Raw genomic sequence first — 15,832 nt, forward strand, 5'->3', positions numbered from 1 at the left:
CCATCCCGGAAACAGAAAACAGCAGGGCAGTGGCCGAAGAAGACTGTTTACCGTTTTCCTTGATTAGCGATTGGAAAAATAACACAATTAAATGAAAATAAACAGTGATTAAATGTCTTGTGCATGACTTGTTCTATTCACATCCCATTTGAGGTAAGTGTATAAAACTTGGGGCGGGAGGTTTTAATTTTATTTAACTTGGCAAGTCAGTTAAGAGCAAATTCTTATTATGACGACCTACTGGAGAACAAGTTAACTGCCTTGTTCAGGGGCAGAACGACAGATTTGTACCTTGTCAGCTCGGGGATTTGAGCTTGCAACTTTTCGGTTACTAGTCCAACACTCTAACCACTAAGCTACCTGCCGCCCCGAGGTAGCCTAGTGATTGGAGTATTAGGTCAGTAACTGACATGTTGCTGAATCGAAACCCCAAGCTGACAACGTAAAAATCTGTTCTGCCTCTGAACAAGGCAGTTAACCCTTATTATTTAACCCCGGTAGGCCGTCATTGAAAATAATAATTAGTTCTTAACTGACTGGCCTAGTTAAATAATAAGATAAGACATAAAGTTAGCGTGGTGTTCATACGTTTCTAGACAGCTAACGTTATATACCTGAAGAAGGGCACTGTCTTCACTACAGAACGACATATGTAGCTAACCTAATTGCACTTGTGTCCAAAAGCTTTCTGGCCTCGCATCGTGATGTGACGCATGTTTAGTAGCTAGACACGCCCAGAACCATGTTAGTTCGCTTAATAGCTACATGCTAGCCAATCTTTGTTGCTTTACTTGACTGCACCATTGATCAGCAATAATGTGATGTCAATGGTGCAGACGTTCTTGGTAATATATATTTTAGGAAGGTCGGAAAATGTTATGGTACAAATCTTGAATATGGTACTTAACTAGTTGTACTTGTAAATTATAGTGTCATAGGCTTTGCCCCACTGGGAGGAGTACAATGGTGTTTTCCTGCAGCAAAAATTAAATATGTTTAACGTTAGTTGTTTTCACATAAAGGTTATGATTGCAGTAATGGTGCAACAATTGGGAACTCAAGGGTAAAAAACGAGGTCAAATCATGACGTCAGTGATCTTCAGGTCAGAAAGTCAGAACTCTAAAAAGAGGCCCGATTTCCTGACTTGATATTCCATTTTTTACCAAGTTCCCAGTTGCCTTGAACACACTGAAGTCGGAAGTCTGAGATTTCCCAGTTCCCAGCTGTTTTGAAAGCAGCATAAGTCTGTCTGATTTATATTTTACAGTCACCACAATGACAGCCATCAAGCACGCCCTCCAGAGGGACATCTTTACGCCCAACGATGAGCGTCTCCTCAGCATTGTCAACGTCTGCAAGGCGGGGAAGAAGAAGAAGAACTGCTTCCTGTGTGCCACAGGTAGAGCATAAATGACTTTAAAGTCTGACATAAATCAGCTAATTTCACCATATCAGTGTGAAATAATGTACACATTCAAAACATGAAAACCACTGTCAGAGATTTAACATCAGAATCAAATGTCTCTGAACAGTGATTTCACTGAAAATACTAGTTATCAATGGATCCACAGCTCACTCACACCACAGTATTATAACTGTTTGATGTTTCTACCCCAGTCACCACAGAGAGGCCTGTGCAGGTGAGGGTGGTGAAGGTGAAGAAGTCAGACAAAGGGGATTTCTACAAGCGACAGATGGCCTGGGAACTGAGGGATCTGGCTGAAGTGGATGCAAAAGATGCCAGCAAGGTCAGGGAAAGACTGCTTTTTCTCATCTTCCTCTCACTGCCTGAATGTAATTTCTCATAACTTTGTCTTTCTCTCCTCCTCTTCCACTCCCTATGGCCATTCTTATTTGTCTTCCTTTCCTCTTATGCTTTGTCCTCCTGCTAATTTATTTGATATTGACATTTGGCATCTCTGCTGTTCTTGTCATTCAGGAGAACCCAGAGTTTGACCTCCATTTTGAGAAGGTGTATCGATGGGTGGCCAGCAGCACAGCTGAGAAGAATTCCTTCATCTCCTGCATCTGGAAGCTGAATCAGCGTTACCTGCGGAAGAAGGTGGAGTTTGTGAATGTCAGTTCCCAGCTGCTGGAAGGTATGACGGCTCTCTAACTATGGGGGAGGATCACAAGCTTGTGTGTTTTCTAGTGACTCTCGCTGTCCCCTGTGCCTTGCATCTATGAGACTCTTCTTTCTTGCCTGTTCCCAATCTCCTGAACTCAACCTGAAGTGTCTATGTAAGATGTGAGTTGACCTTGGTGTGGCTTAACACGTCTTTATTCTTACTCTTCTCTCTTAAACTCTCACTGGCCAGAGCTTCCTAAAGCGGAAGGTTGGTATCACTTAAACTTCTTTTCCCATTTCCTCTCCATTGGGATTTCACTGTGATGAGTAACCATTCTCATAGTGGACTCACACATCTTTGAAAACTGTTGCGATTGTTTGCCTCCTTTGGCTATTAAGTGAGTGGCTGTTGAATGGGTGCTACTGTATGAATAATAATAGTCTGTTCTGCTTTTTGTTTAGTTTGTTGTATTATGTAGTGTATATGTGTTTTTTGATGATATAGTTGAACGAATAGCAGGGTGATGATTGTTTGTTTGTTTGTTTGTTTGTGTTCATTTGTGTGAACTGTGCTGTATGCGCATAGCACAATGTTAAACCATCCTGTCCATCCCTGGTTTAGAGTCAGTCCCCAGTGGTGAGAGTCAAAGTGTTGCCGGGGGTGACGAGGATGCTCTGGATGACTACCAGGAGCTGAATGCCCGTGAGGAGCAAGACATCGAGGGCATGATGGAGGTGTGCGAGTACGCCATCTCTAATGCTGAGGCCTTTGCTGAGAAACTCTCCAAAGAGCTACAGGTTCTGGATGGGGTGAGTAGACAGCCATGGAGCCTTGGGTCTTCTTGATACAGAGCTACAACATAGACTTGAGTTGGCTGACATATACAGACTACACTGACCATTGTACTATGGTTTATCTGTGGTTGAGCACATTAGTGTGGTTTAGAGAATGATAGATAGAGAATGATAGAGGCCATAGAGAATGATAGAGGCCTCTAGTGGCCAAAAGGCCATCTTAGCATGGTCAGCGCCATTGAGGGCTTCCACTAAGCGTCCGCCATTTTAAAGTCGTTAACTGGGTGGGGATTCCTATTGGTTGTAGCCACAGTGGCGCTGCCCATGCTGTCACAGATGCTAAAATGGCACAGATGTAAAGATGAGTCCTGTTTATCTTCCCTAATCCCAGGCCAACATCCACTCCATCATGGCATCTGAGAAGCAGGTGAACATCCTGATGCAGCTGCTGGACGAGGCTCTGTCAGAGGTGGACACCATCGAGGGCAAGATGAGCAGCTATGAGGAGATGCTGCAGAGCGTCAAGGAGCAAATGGACCAGATCTCCCAGAGCAACCGCCTCATCCAGATCAGCAACACCAACAACGGCAAGCTCCTGGACGAGATCCAGTTCCTGGTGGTGAGGATAGGGTTTAATGTTTCAGTTGGTTTGGTTTTTTGAGATGGCGTTGAATGATGAATGCCTGTCTCTCAGAACTACATGGACCTGTCGAAGGGACACATCAGGGCCCTGCAGGAAGGAGACCTCTCCTCCTCCAAAGGCATTGAGGCCTGTATCAATGCCTCTGAGGCTCTACTGCAGTGCATGAATGTGGCACTCAGACCAGGTCATGAGAAACTGATGTCTGTGAAGCAGCAGCAGCACCTGTTCACTGAGCTCAGAGATACCTTTTCCCGGCGCCTCACCAACCACCTCAACAACGTGTTCGTCCACCAGGTAATCTACACACCACGGTAACACTTTGCTAGTCCACAATGGTCTCAAGATTTTTATTCTGATTTAAATTAAAAACACAGACACCTGAACAGCATTCATGACTAGATACCAGGCATAACAGTGCACCATATTTGTGTTTCTTGTTACAGTATTTTAGTCTTTCCTCATTTTGGCAGGCAGCTCTTTCTGTCCTCCTCATCCACTTCTTGGTTAAGTTCTAACTCCTCTGATCCTGTCTTTTCCTGTCTCTGTCCTGTTTTCTTCCAGTACTGCTCTGGTCATCCTATTCTTCACTCTCTGCCTCACTCTAAACCACCCCACTTTGATCTCTCTGCTCTCTGTCCCTGTACTTGTCAGTTCAACCACTTCAGTCACTTCAAAATGACCATCCCTCAGTTCTATAGGTCCTCCTGTATGTCACTTCCAGTGAGTAGTACCCTCACAGCACCCCCCTTGACCATCCACTCTAAACTACGGCCTTTCTTACTTATCTACACACCGTGTTCTTTTGTTGCAAAAACGCATTAATGACCGTATGGGTTGTGCTGCTCGTGACTACATTGCTAACCTTCCTCTTTCATCTCAATGGGTCTAAAAGCCTCGGAAGTGCCTCAGACTTTCCTCCTTCATTGAAGGCCTTGGTTCTTCTTGTCCTGACTGTCAGTGTGCTGTGCTGGCGTGCCAAGTCATTATACCTCTGCCTGTCTGCTCTGCCTGCATGCTTGGTTGCAGCACCAATGGCAAGTAAATAGACTGAGAATGGTAGAATATGAGGAAACCTACTGATATGGGAATTTTAGCAGCAAATTAAACACGTGTTATTGGCAGTGAAGTTATTTGATTTTGAATGCTAAGGTCTGGGATATGGACTTAAGAGTAAACTCAGCAAAAAAAAGAAATAACTTCACTAATCTTCATTGTAAAGGGTTTAAACACTGTTTCCAATGCTTGTTCAATGAACCATAAATAATGAATGAGCATGCACCTGTGGAACGGTCGTTAAGGTCACAGTTATGAAAACTTATGACACTAAAAAGGCCTTTCTACTGACTCGGAAAAACACCAACAGAACGATGCCCAGGGTTCCTGCTCATCTTGCGTGGACGTGCCTTGGGCATGCTGCAAGGAGGCATGAGGACTGCAGATGTGGCCAGGGCAATAAATTGCAAAGTCCGTACTGTGAGACGCCTAAGACGGCACTACAGGGAGACAGGACGGAAAGCTGATCGTCCTCGCAGTGGCAGACCATGTGTAACAACACCTGCACAGGATTGGTACATCTGAACATCACATCTGCGGGACAGGTACAGGATGGCAACAACAACTGCCCGTCCGCAATAGGCTGAGAGAGGCTGGACTGAGGGCTTGTAGGCCTGTTGTAAGGCATGTCTTCACCAGACATCACCAGCAACAAGGTCGCCTATGGGCACAAACCCACCGTCGCTGGACCAGACAGGACTGGCAAAAAGTGCTCTTCACAGACGAGTCGCGGTTTTGTCTCACCAGGGGTGATGGTCGGATTCGTGTTTATCTTCGAAGGAATGCGCGTTACTCAGAGACCTGTCCGTCATGGTCTGGGGCGGTGTGTCACAGCATCATCGGACTGAGCTTGTTGTCATTGCAGGCAATCTCAACGCTGTGCGTTACAGGGAAGACATCCTCCTCCCTCATGAGGTACCCTTCCTGCAGGCTCATCCTGACATGACCCTCCAGCATGACAATGCCACCAGCCATACTGCTTGTTCTGTGCGTGACTTCCTGCGAGACAGGAATGTCAGTGTTCTGCCATGGCCAGCAACGAGCCCATATCTCAATCCCATTGAGCACGTCTGGGACCTGTTGGATCGGAGGGTGAGGGCTAGGGCCATTCCCACCAGAAATTATCGGGAACTTGTTGGTGGAAGAGTGGGGTAATATCTAACAGCAAGAACTGGCAAATCTGGTACAGTCCATGAGGAGGAGATGGACTGCAGTACTTAATGCAGCTGGTGGCCACACCATATACTGACTGTTACTTTTGATTTTGACCCCCCCTTTGTTTAAGGACACATTATTCTATTTCTGTTAGTCACATGTCTGTGGAACTTGTTCAGTTTATGTCTCAGTTGTTGAATCTTGATATGCTCATACAAATATTTACACATGTTAAGTTTGCTGAAAATTAACGCAGTTGACAGTGAGAGGATGTTTTTTTTTTTGCTGAGTTTTTATTAAATGGTTAATCTTCTACTAACACCAGTTTTAATGGTGTATTAGGCCATACATTTGTCCCCAATCCCTATGATTGCAGGGGATGGTCCAAAAGAGTCAAAGTCAGTCTATCTCTGCCTGTGTGTGAAACTGAGAGTTTGTGTTTCTCTATTTGTCGAGCCCTTGTTAATTCCCTGTGCTGTCTACGTCCAGGGCCATGACCAAAGCTCCGTGCTCTCCCAGCACATGGCAGAGCTGACCCTGCCTAAACACAGCCCCCTACACAGGGACCTGCTACATTACGCCAAGCTCATGGAGTGGCTCAAGAACACCCAGAGAGAGAAGTACGAAGGCCTGTCCAGGGTGAGTGGCTTTGTCATCATCATTACCACTATCTGGTATCATCAGTGCCTCTATCAGGTATAATCAGTACCACTATCAGGTATCATCATTATTATGATCAGCACCACCATTACATCTCTATTTATATCATCATCACCAGCAGCACAACGATAACGTCTTATTGCATTTCATGACAATTAAACAATATATATTTTTTTTTTTCAATTTTCAGACTTATGTTGATTACATGACAAGATTATATGAACGAGAAATCAAAGATTTCTTTGAGGTGGCGAAGATCAAAATGGCGGGCACAGCCAAGGAGGGGAAGGGAAATAAGTTTGGTAAGACCTTGAGTGTTTTTTAAAAATGTGGGATGTGTGTGTGTGATTGTTTCTTTTCTTTTCTCTGTGTAGCCTTGTAGTTTGCTGTGTTGTTTGTTTGAGGTGTTTACCCAATTAGTTGTTGTTTTTCCCTTGGGTTGTTGCGTGTGGTTTGTATTTGTGTTGTGTGTGTACTGTATGTGGTTTGATTTTCAGGTAAGTGTGTGTGTATATTTGTTCAATATTTGACCAGCATTTTCTGCATGGTTCAATTCAGCAAACATGTACTTACCTGGTCATACTGCCTCCTGTTTCGTAGCCTTTCACTGCCTAGGAAATGCCCCTGTGTCATGTCATTGTCCTGCTCAGTGTTGCTAGCTGGTGTTTTGCTCAATGTTATTTTCCTATTTGGCTGCTTACTGTATGAAGCCATGACATAAACCAAAGTCTGATATTATCCCTACTACTCATTCTGACTTCAGAGTATGACTTCACTATTTGAGTGTTTTAAGACCAACTGGAGATCCTAAACATTACAAGAAGAATGAAAACACGCATTTACATTTTCCTGTAAAGTAAACTGATATATATCAAAGTAAGGGCTCGAGTCAATCCCTAGCGCGGAAGATCTGCGATGTAGCATGGTTGAAATTTCAATGTATGTTCTGTTTTAGCCGACACGCAGCATTTACCATGAATGCAGTCTCCACGAACGCGGAAACATTGCCTTTAAATGTCAATCACGCTATAACGCTAATGTTTTGCAATAAGAATTGAATCAGCACTCAATCAATTTACAGTGCCTTGCAAAAGTATTCATCTCCCTTGGCGTTTAGTAGTAGTCCAAATTGGTGAAGTTAAATGAAAAACATTACATGTTTCAAAAAATTCAAAAAAATGGAAAAGTGGTACGTGCATATGTATCCACCCCCTTTGCTAAGAAGCCCCTAAATAAGATCTGGTACAACCAATTACCTTCAGAAGTCACATAATTAGTTAAATAAAGTCCACCTGTGTGCAATCTGTGTCACATGATCTGTCGTGTGTGTGTGTGTGTGTGTGTGTGTGTGTGTGTAGTCGTGGCCAAAAGTTTTAAGAATGACAGAAATATTAATTTCCACAAAGTTTGCTGCTTCAGTGTTTTTAGATATTTTGTCAGGTGTTACTATGGAATATTGAAGTATAATTACAAGTATTTCATAAGTGTCAAAGGCTTTGATTGACAATTACATGAAGTTGATGCAAAGAGTCTATTTGCAGTGTTAACCCTTTTTTTTTAAGACCTCTGCAATCCGCCCTGGCATGCTGTCAATTACCTTCTGGGCCACATCCTGACTGATGGCAGCCCATTCTTGCATAATCAATGCTTGGAGTTTGTCAGAATTTGTGGGTTTTTGTTTGTCCACCTGCCTCTTGAGGATTGACCACAAGTTCTCAATGTGATTAAGGTCTGGGGAGTTTCCTAGCCATGGACCCAAAATATCAACGTTTTGATCCACAAACCACTTAGTTATCACTTTTGCCTTAAGGCAAGGTGCTCCATAATGCTGGAAAAGACGTTGTTCGTTACCAAACTGTTCCTGGATGGTTGGGAGAAGTTGCTCTCGGAGGATGTGTTGGTACCATTCTTTATTCATGGCTGTGTTCTTAGGCAAAAATGTGAATGAACCCACTCCCTTGGCTGAGAAGCAACCCCACACATGAATGGTGTCAGGATGCTTTACTGTTGGCATGACACAGGACTGATGGTAGCGCTCACCTTGTCTTCTCCAGACAAGCTTTTTTCTGGATGCCCCAAACAATCGGAAAGGGGATTCATCAGAGAAAATGACTTTACCCCAGTCCTCAGCAGTCCAATCCCTGTTCCTTTTGCAGAATATCAGTCTGTCCCTGATGTTTTTCTTGGAGAGAAGTGGCTACTTTGCTGCCCTTCTAGACACCAGGCCATCCTCCAAAAGCAGCTGAATCAACTTTAGGAGACGGTCCTGGCGCTTGCTGGACTTTCTTGGGCGCCCTGAAACCTTCTTCACAACAATTAACCGCTCTCCTTGAAGTTCTTGATGATCCGATAAATGGTTGATTTAGGTGCAATCTTACTGGCAGCAATATCCTTGCCTGGGAAGCCCTTTTTGTGCAAAGCAATGATGATGGCACGTGTTTCCTTGCATGTAACCATGATTGGCAGAGGAAGAACAACGATTCCAAGAACCACCCTCCTTTTTGAAGCTTCCAGTCTGTTCGAACTCAATCAGCATGACAGAGTGATCTCCAGCCTTGTCCTTGTAAACACTCACACCTGTGTTAACGAGAGAATCACTGACATGATGTCAGCTGGTCCTTTTGTGGCAGGGCTGAAATGCAGTGGAATTGTGTTTTTTTTGGATTCAGTTCATTTGCATGGCAAAGAGGGACTTTGCAATTAATTGCAATTCATCTGATCACTCTTCATAGCATTCTGGAGTATATGCAAATTGCCATCATACAAACTGAGGCAGCAGTGTATATTTGTGTCATTCTCAAAACATTTGGCCACGACTGAACACCTGTTCTGAAAAGCCCCCGATTCTGCAACACCACCAAGCAAGCAGCACCATGAAGATCAAGGAGCTCTCCAAACAGGTCAGGGACAAAGTTGCAGAGAAGTACAGATCAGAGTTGGTTATAAAAAATATCTGAAACTTTGAACATCCCACAGAGCACCATTATATCCATTATTAAAAAATGGAAAGAATATGGCACCACAACAAACCTGCCAAGAGAGTGCTGCCCACCAAAACTCACAGACCAGGCAAGGAATGCATTAATCAGAGGCAACAAACTAACCAAAGATAACCCTGAAGAAGCTGCAAAGCTCCACAGCGGGATTGGAGTATCTGTCCATAGGACCACTTTAAGCCGCACACTCAACAGTGCTGGGCTTTACGGAAGAGTGTCCAGAAAAAAGCTATTGCTTAAAGAAAAAAATAAGCAAACACGTTTGGGGTTCAACAAAGGCATGTGGGCGACTCCCCAAACATATGGAAGAAGGTACTCTGGTCAGATGAGACTAAAATGTTGCTTTTTGGCCATCAAGGAGAACTCTGTCTGGCGCAAACCCTACACCTCTCATCACCCCGAGAATACCATTCCCACAGTGAAGCGTGGTGGTGGCAGCATCATGCTGTGGGGATGTTTTTCATCGGAAAGGTCTGGGAAACGGGTCAGAATTGAAGGAAGGATGGGTGGCGCTAAATACAGGGAAATTCTTGACCTGTTTCAGTCTTCCAGAGACCTGAGACTGGGACAGAGGTTCACCTTCCAGCAGGACAATGACCCTAAGCATACTGCTAAAGCTACACTTGAGTGATTTAAGGGGAAATATTTAAATGTCTTGGAATGGCCTAGTCAAAGCCCAGACTGTGGTATGACTTAAAGATTGCTGCACAACAGCGAAACCCATCCAACTTGAAGGAGCTGAAACAGTTTTGCCTTGAAGAATGGGCAAAAATCTCAGTGGCTAGATTTGGCAAGTTTATAGAGACATACCCCAAGAGACTTGCAGCTGTATTTGCTGAAAAAGGTGACTCTACAAAGTATTGACTTTGGGGGGGGGGTGAATAGTTATGCATGCTCAAGTTTTCAGTTTTTTTGTCTTATTTCTTGTTTGTTTCACACACAAAAAAATATTTTGCATCTTCAAAGTGGTAGAGATGTCGCGTAAATCAAATTATACAAACCCCCAACAAATGTTTGTTTTCCAAAAGGCTGTCTTCAGGGCAATTACAGACTTTGTAGCGCATGTCAGTCTGTTACCTTTGACCTCTTAACGTGCCCCCATGCTGCATGTCATGAGCCTATGTCTTTGTCTCTGATGCCTGCCTTTCTAACCGTTCGCCAGCCACGCTTCCGCGGAAAGAGAGTGCTTTCAAACAGGAAACGGAAAGTAAGTATCCCATGTGGTTCACGCAGTCCCACATCTGTAACCTGCCCACACCCCTACCCACCTGCTCCCCACTACTATGTCCCTGATACTGCAGCACAGCCAGGACCCCCTTCCCCCTGCTCAGAACCCTCCTCCCCTACAGACTTACTCTGCCTAGAGTACACCCAACCTTCCATTTATAGAGCACATAGATGTTAATTTATCAGACAAAAACAATAAGCATGTACATTCTGTATTTGTGGCATAGGATACTACTCATTCACAATACAAAAGGATACATTGAGGTCAACATATCCAGCATGTTTCTCTGATAATGAATGTCCAACATCCATAATAAGATTAATTTGAACTCTTACAAATGGTCTTTATTACCAAGCACACATTTAAATGTTTCATATTTTCTTATCTCTCAATTGTCTTCAGCTGTTCATGTTATGTGTAATTACTGTTAAACAATCATTTTTTCATTTTTTAAAGATGCATATTCACATGTGCTTTGTGACACACTTTCAGATGCCAGTTATTTATTTTCAACAGCACAGTTGCTCTGCTTTTAAAATAAGTCAATGTGAATGCAGCTTTGGTCTCAGGGGCTATAGATAGGGCAGTGTTCCAGAGACTAGTATTTAGCCTGTGGTTTGAACATGTTTTCAACTGTTACCTCTCTCTTGCCCCAGGCCTGCATGGCAGCTCCGGGAAGCTTACAGGCTCCACCTCCAGTCTGAATAAGCTGGCAGTGCAGAGCTCCAGCAGCAGGCGCTCCCAGTCCTCCTCACTGCTGGACATGGGCAACATGTCTGCCTCAGACCTGGATGTGGCCGACAGGACCAAGTTTGACAAGGTGATAGTCACTGAGAGGACCATAGCCACCATACTACAGTCTTTATCGTGCAGATACTACCTGTGGGTTTTTGTTAATCTCTTTCTCATTTTAGATGCGTAATTAGTTTTGTGTGTTTTTTTATTTATGTTGATCAATTGATTTAGGTGTCTCTCTGTAGATCTTTGAGCAGGTTCTTAGTGAGCTGGAGCCTCTCTGTCTAGCAGAACAAGACTTCATCAGCAAGTTCTTCAAGCTACAGCAGCACCCCACCCTGGCTCAGGTAAATTACATGCTAATCTGACTGGCTGAGTGTTTGCAATTGAGATTATGAACAATTTTCAATTAACCAGTTTTTTTCTATCAGGGAGAAGTGGAGGAATCGGATGGGGTGGTGCCCTCCAGACAGCCACCTCCAGGGGAGTACAGACACTTCATATCATCGACTGAGTGAGTAGCTAGCTTCTCATTTCTTACTGACATTTACTGTATGCTCTTAATGTCCATCAATAGTACTAGGGGCACTAAACATGCAACAAATATGACAAGTCCATATGTCATCTTTCATGGTCCACCTCTCTGCTATCCTCTTCACTCTTCCCATATTCTCTTTCCTTCTGTCTTATCACCTGTCTGGGCCTCCTCAGGAAGGACATGGTGCGGTTGATGATGAACAAGGTCTTCCAGAGCATTGAGACAGAACTTAACAGCCTCATCACTCTGGGAGACAAGATTGACACCTTCCACTCCCTGTACATGTTGGTGAAGATGAGTCATCACGTGTGGACGGCAGAGAATGTGGACCCTGCCTCCTACCTCAGCACCACCCTCGGCAACGTGCTGGTCACCGTCAAAAGGAACTTTGACAAGTGCATTGTGAGTAGCGCTCACGTCAATTTTTTTTAAAGGAATCTGTGTATCTAGTGCTGTTAGACTATTAGCTGTGTGTGAACCAGTTCTTTTTCCGTCTCAGTCGGGTCAGATCAGACAGATGGAGGAGGTTAAGATCTCTAAGAAGAGCAAGGTGGGCATCCTGCCCTTTGTCACTGGGTTTGAGGAGTTTGCTGAGCTGGCTGAAACCATCTTCCGTAATGCAGAGCGCAGAGGAGATCTGGACAAGGCATATGTCAAACTCATCAGAGCTGTCTTCATGAATGGTGGGTCTAATATTTGCTTATGATTTGGTGGACAAGTTAAATAGAGTCATGTGGTTGGGAAGCAGTGCTCTGATTGGTGTTGGTCTTGCTGTGGGGTGTTTCCAGTGGAGAAAGTGGCCAATGAGAGTCAGAAGACGCCCCGTGACGTGGTGATGATGGAGAACTTCCATCACATCTTCTCCACACTGTCCCACCTTAAGATCTCCTGCCTGGAGACAGAGAGGCGAGAGGCCAAACACAAGTACACAGACCACCTGCAGTCCTATGTCATCAACTCCCTGGGACAGCCCCTAGAGAAACTCAATGTGAGAGAGAGGGTTTATACTTGGCAATGTTAAAGTGTTGTGAGGGAGTGCGCCATGGGTGTAGAAACTGAATTGAATTTGTTTCATGGTTGTATTTAATCTATACATTGTATGATAAATATAACTCATTAGAACTGTCAGATATTTCAGACATACTCAAAACGTAATCAGTTATGCCCCTCTATGCTTTGCAGCACTTCTTTGAGGGAGTGGAGGCACGTGTGGCCCAGGGCGTACGTGAGGATGAGGTGAGCTACCAGCTGGCGTTCAACAAACAGGAGCTGCGTAAAGTGATAAAGGAGTACCCCGGCAAGGAGGTAAAGAAGGGACTGGACAACCTGTACAAGAAGGTGGACAAGCATCTGTGTGAGGAAGAGAGCCTGTTACAGGTGACAGACAATCTAGCAGTTTATAATACATATATTCTGTTCAGTTTAACAGCTGGTTATGTAAATGTGTTGTAATGGTTGATCCAAGTTCTTTGTACAACAGTTGAATGAATTCCCCATTTTCTCCACTAGGTGGTGTGGCATTCCATGCAGGATGAGTTCATCCGTCAGTACAAGCACTTTGAAGGCTTGATTGGCCGTTGCTACCCTGGGTCTGGAATTACCATGGAGTTTACCATTGGAGACATGTTGGAGTACTTCTCAAGCATTGCTCAATCACATTAATTGCAAGTGTGTGTGTGTGTGTACGTACTGGACAAAAATATAAATGCAACAATTTCAAAGACTTTACTGAGTTACAGTTCATATTAAGAAATCAGTCCATTTAAATAAATAAATTAGGCCCTAATCTATGGATTCCATATGACTGGGAATACAAATATGCATCTGTTGGTTAGATAACTTTAATAAATAAAATAAAAATTAGATAACTTTAATAAATAAAATAAAAAGTAGGGGCGTGGATCAGAAAACCAGTCAGTATCTGGTGTGACAACCATGTGTCTCATGCAGCGCGACATACCTCCTGTGCATAGAGTTGATCAGGCTGTTGATTGTGGCCTGTGGAAGGTTGTCCAACTCCTCTTCAATTGCTGTGTGAAGTTGCTGGAACACGCTGTCGTAGACGTTGATCCAGAGCATCCCAAACATGCTCAATGGGTGACATGTCTGGTGAGTATGCAGGCCATGGAAGAACTGGGACATTTTCAGCTTCCAGGAATTCTGTACAGAGGGGCGACATGGGGCTGTGCATCACGCTGAAACATGAGGTGATGGCGGCGGATGAACGGCACGACCATGCTCCTCAGGATCTTGTCACGATATCTCTGCGCATGGATATTGCCATCGATAAAATGCAATTGTGTTCGTAGTACGTAGCTTATGCCTATCCATACCATAACCCCACTGCCACCATGAGGCACTCTGTTCACGTTGACATCAGCAAACCGCTCGTCCACACCGCTGCCATCAGCCCGGTACAGTTGAAACGGATAAATCTGGGGAGCACACTTCTCCAGCGTGCCAATGGCCATCAAAGGTGAGCATTTGCCCACTGAAGTTGGTTACGACCCTGGTGAGGACAATGAGCATGCAGATGGTCCCGCAGGTGAAGAAGCCGGATGTGGAGGTCCTGGGCTGGTGTGGTTACACGTGGTCTGCGTTTGGGAAGCCAGTTGGACGTACTGCAAAATTCTTTAAAACAATTTTGGAGGTGGTTTATGGTAGAGAAATTAACATTCAATTTCTTGCAACAGCTCTAGTGGAGTCAGCATGCCATCCTGCAGTCAGCATGCCAATTGCACACTCCCTCAAAACTTGAGACATCTGTGGCATTGTGTGACAAAACTGCACATTTAAAAGGAGCCTTATTGTCCTCGAGCACAAGGTGCACTTATGTAATGAGCATGCTGTATAAACAGCTTCTTGATATGCTACACCTGTCAGCTGGATGGATTATCTTGGCAAAGGAGAAATGCTCACTAACGGGGATGTAAACAAATGTGTGCACTTTAGAGAAGTAAGCTTTTTCTGGGATATTTTATTTCAGCTCACGAAACATAGGAACAGGACTTTACATGTTGCATTTATAAGTTTGTTCAGTATAACATTACACATGCTCTTTGTTGCGTCATAGTGCTTCACACAAAATAAACATTATTTACTGGAATCAATCCGGCGTTGCTGTGTGTGTGTGTGGCCAATATAAAGTACATTGAATGAAACTGATTGAACTGCACTTGAAATTGTCTGGAAGGGAATGAATTGAACAGTTGTCAAAAGGTAGTGTGTGTGCGTCTGTCAGGTAGCCTAGTGGCTAAGAGCATTGGGCCAGTACCCGAAAGGTTGCTGGTTCAAATCCCAGAGCCAACTAGGAGAAAAATCTGCCGATGTCCCTTGAGCAAGGCACTTTAATTAAGCCTGTAAGTCGCTCTGGGTAAGTGTTTGCTAAATGACTTCTGTGTGTGTGTTCATATTTGCACATGTTACTGATTTCTCATTAAATTGTAATTGTGTGATTTTTCTTCCTTTGTTATAACACTAATCACCTATACACAACAAACTCTTCAAAATTAAGAGGTTAAAATGTTGGCTTGTATGTCACTGCTCAAAAAATCTTAAACCCTCTGTGATCACTGATGTCTTTAACTTTGTAGAGTCACAGAATATCATCTACTGTCATCTACTCATCTACTGGAATCTTCATCGCAAATGTGACTTTCAACAGAATGCCATATTGCCAAATACATTTCTTTTTTGTATGTCCATTTTTACACTTTTATTTTATACTTGATAGTACTACAGCCTATGAATAATATAGACAGTCACAGTTGTCCTCTTTTGTAAAATTGGATGAGGACCGATTAGATTTGGCATTAGCCCTGAGCTCATTCACGTTCTAAAATAAGAACTAGAACTGCAAGACAGTGCATTTTCTCACGAGTTTACCATTTGTTGGAGCTTTTCACTGGCGCAGGTTCATGGGGTCCGTGCTATCCGGGATCCTGTCCTTGGGACAAAGAT

General features: G+C 43.8%; 1 protein-coding gene across 4 annotated transcripts; it reads left to right on the forward strand.

The window, feature by feature from the left end:
* The first annotated feature begins 5 nt into the window (after window positions 1-5).
* On the forward strand, window positions 6-15,327 carry LOC115108539 (exocyst complex component 1-like). 4 transcript variants are annotated; one of them, XM_065009127.1, is made up of 19 exons: window positions 6-153; window positions 1,269-1,400; window positions 1,619-1,749; window positions 1,941-2,100; window positions 2,692-2,879; window positions 3,256-3,483; window positions 3,559-3,801; window positions 4,159-4,227; window positions 6,205-6,354; window positions 6,566-6,677; window positions 10,534-10,578; window positions 11,256-11,419; window positions 11,580-11,681; window positions 11,766-11,848; window positions 12,046-12,274; window positions 12,372-12,555; window positions 12,661-12,860; window positions 13,055-13,249; window positions 13,382-15,327. In XM_065009127.1, exons 2-19 carry the CDS (start codon window positions 1,277-1,279, stop codon window positions 13,532-13,534), a joined length of 2,760 nt encoding a protein of 919 aa, XP_064865199.1. In that variant the 5' UTR covers window positions 6-153; window positions 1,269-1,276; the 3' UTR covers window positions 13,535-15,327. The 4 variants fall into 4 exon arrangements, with proteins under 4 accessions (XP_064865199.1, XP_064865200.1, XP_029488870.1 ...); XM_065009128.1 differs by lacking the exon at window positions 10,534-10,578; XM_029633010.2 differs by lacking the exon at window positions 4,159-4,227.
* Window positions 15,328-15,832: the final 505 nt, after the last annotated feature.

The sequence above is a fragment of the Oncorhynchus nerka genome, linkage group LG24 (assembly GCF_034236695.1).
Source record: "Oncorhynchus nerka isolate Pitt River linkage group LG24, Oner_Uvic_2.0, whole genome shotgun sequence".
Lineage (NCBI taxonomy): Eukaryota > Metazoa > Chordata > Actinopteri > Salmoniformes > Salmonidae > Oncorhynchus > Oncorhynchus nerka.

Bases quoted from the DNA above. Each gene is read 5' to 3' on its own strand.
- LOC115108539 (XM_065009127.1), top strand. From the start codon at position 1,277: ATGACAGCCATCAAGCACGCCCTCCAGAGGGACATCTTTACGCCCAAC. The intron at 10,579-11,255 runs GTAAGTATCCCA...CTCTTGCCCCAG, and splicing joins TTTCAAACAGGAAACGGAAA to GCCTGCATGGCAGCTCCGGG. The intron at 12,861-13,054 runs GTGAGAGAGAGG...TATGCTTTGCAG, and splicing joins AGCCCCTAGAGAAACTCAAT to CACTTCTTTGAGGGAGTGGA.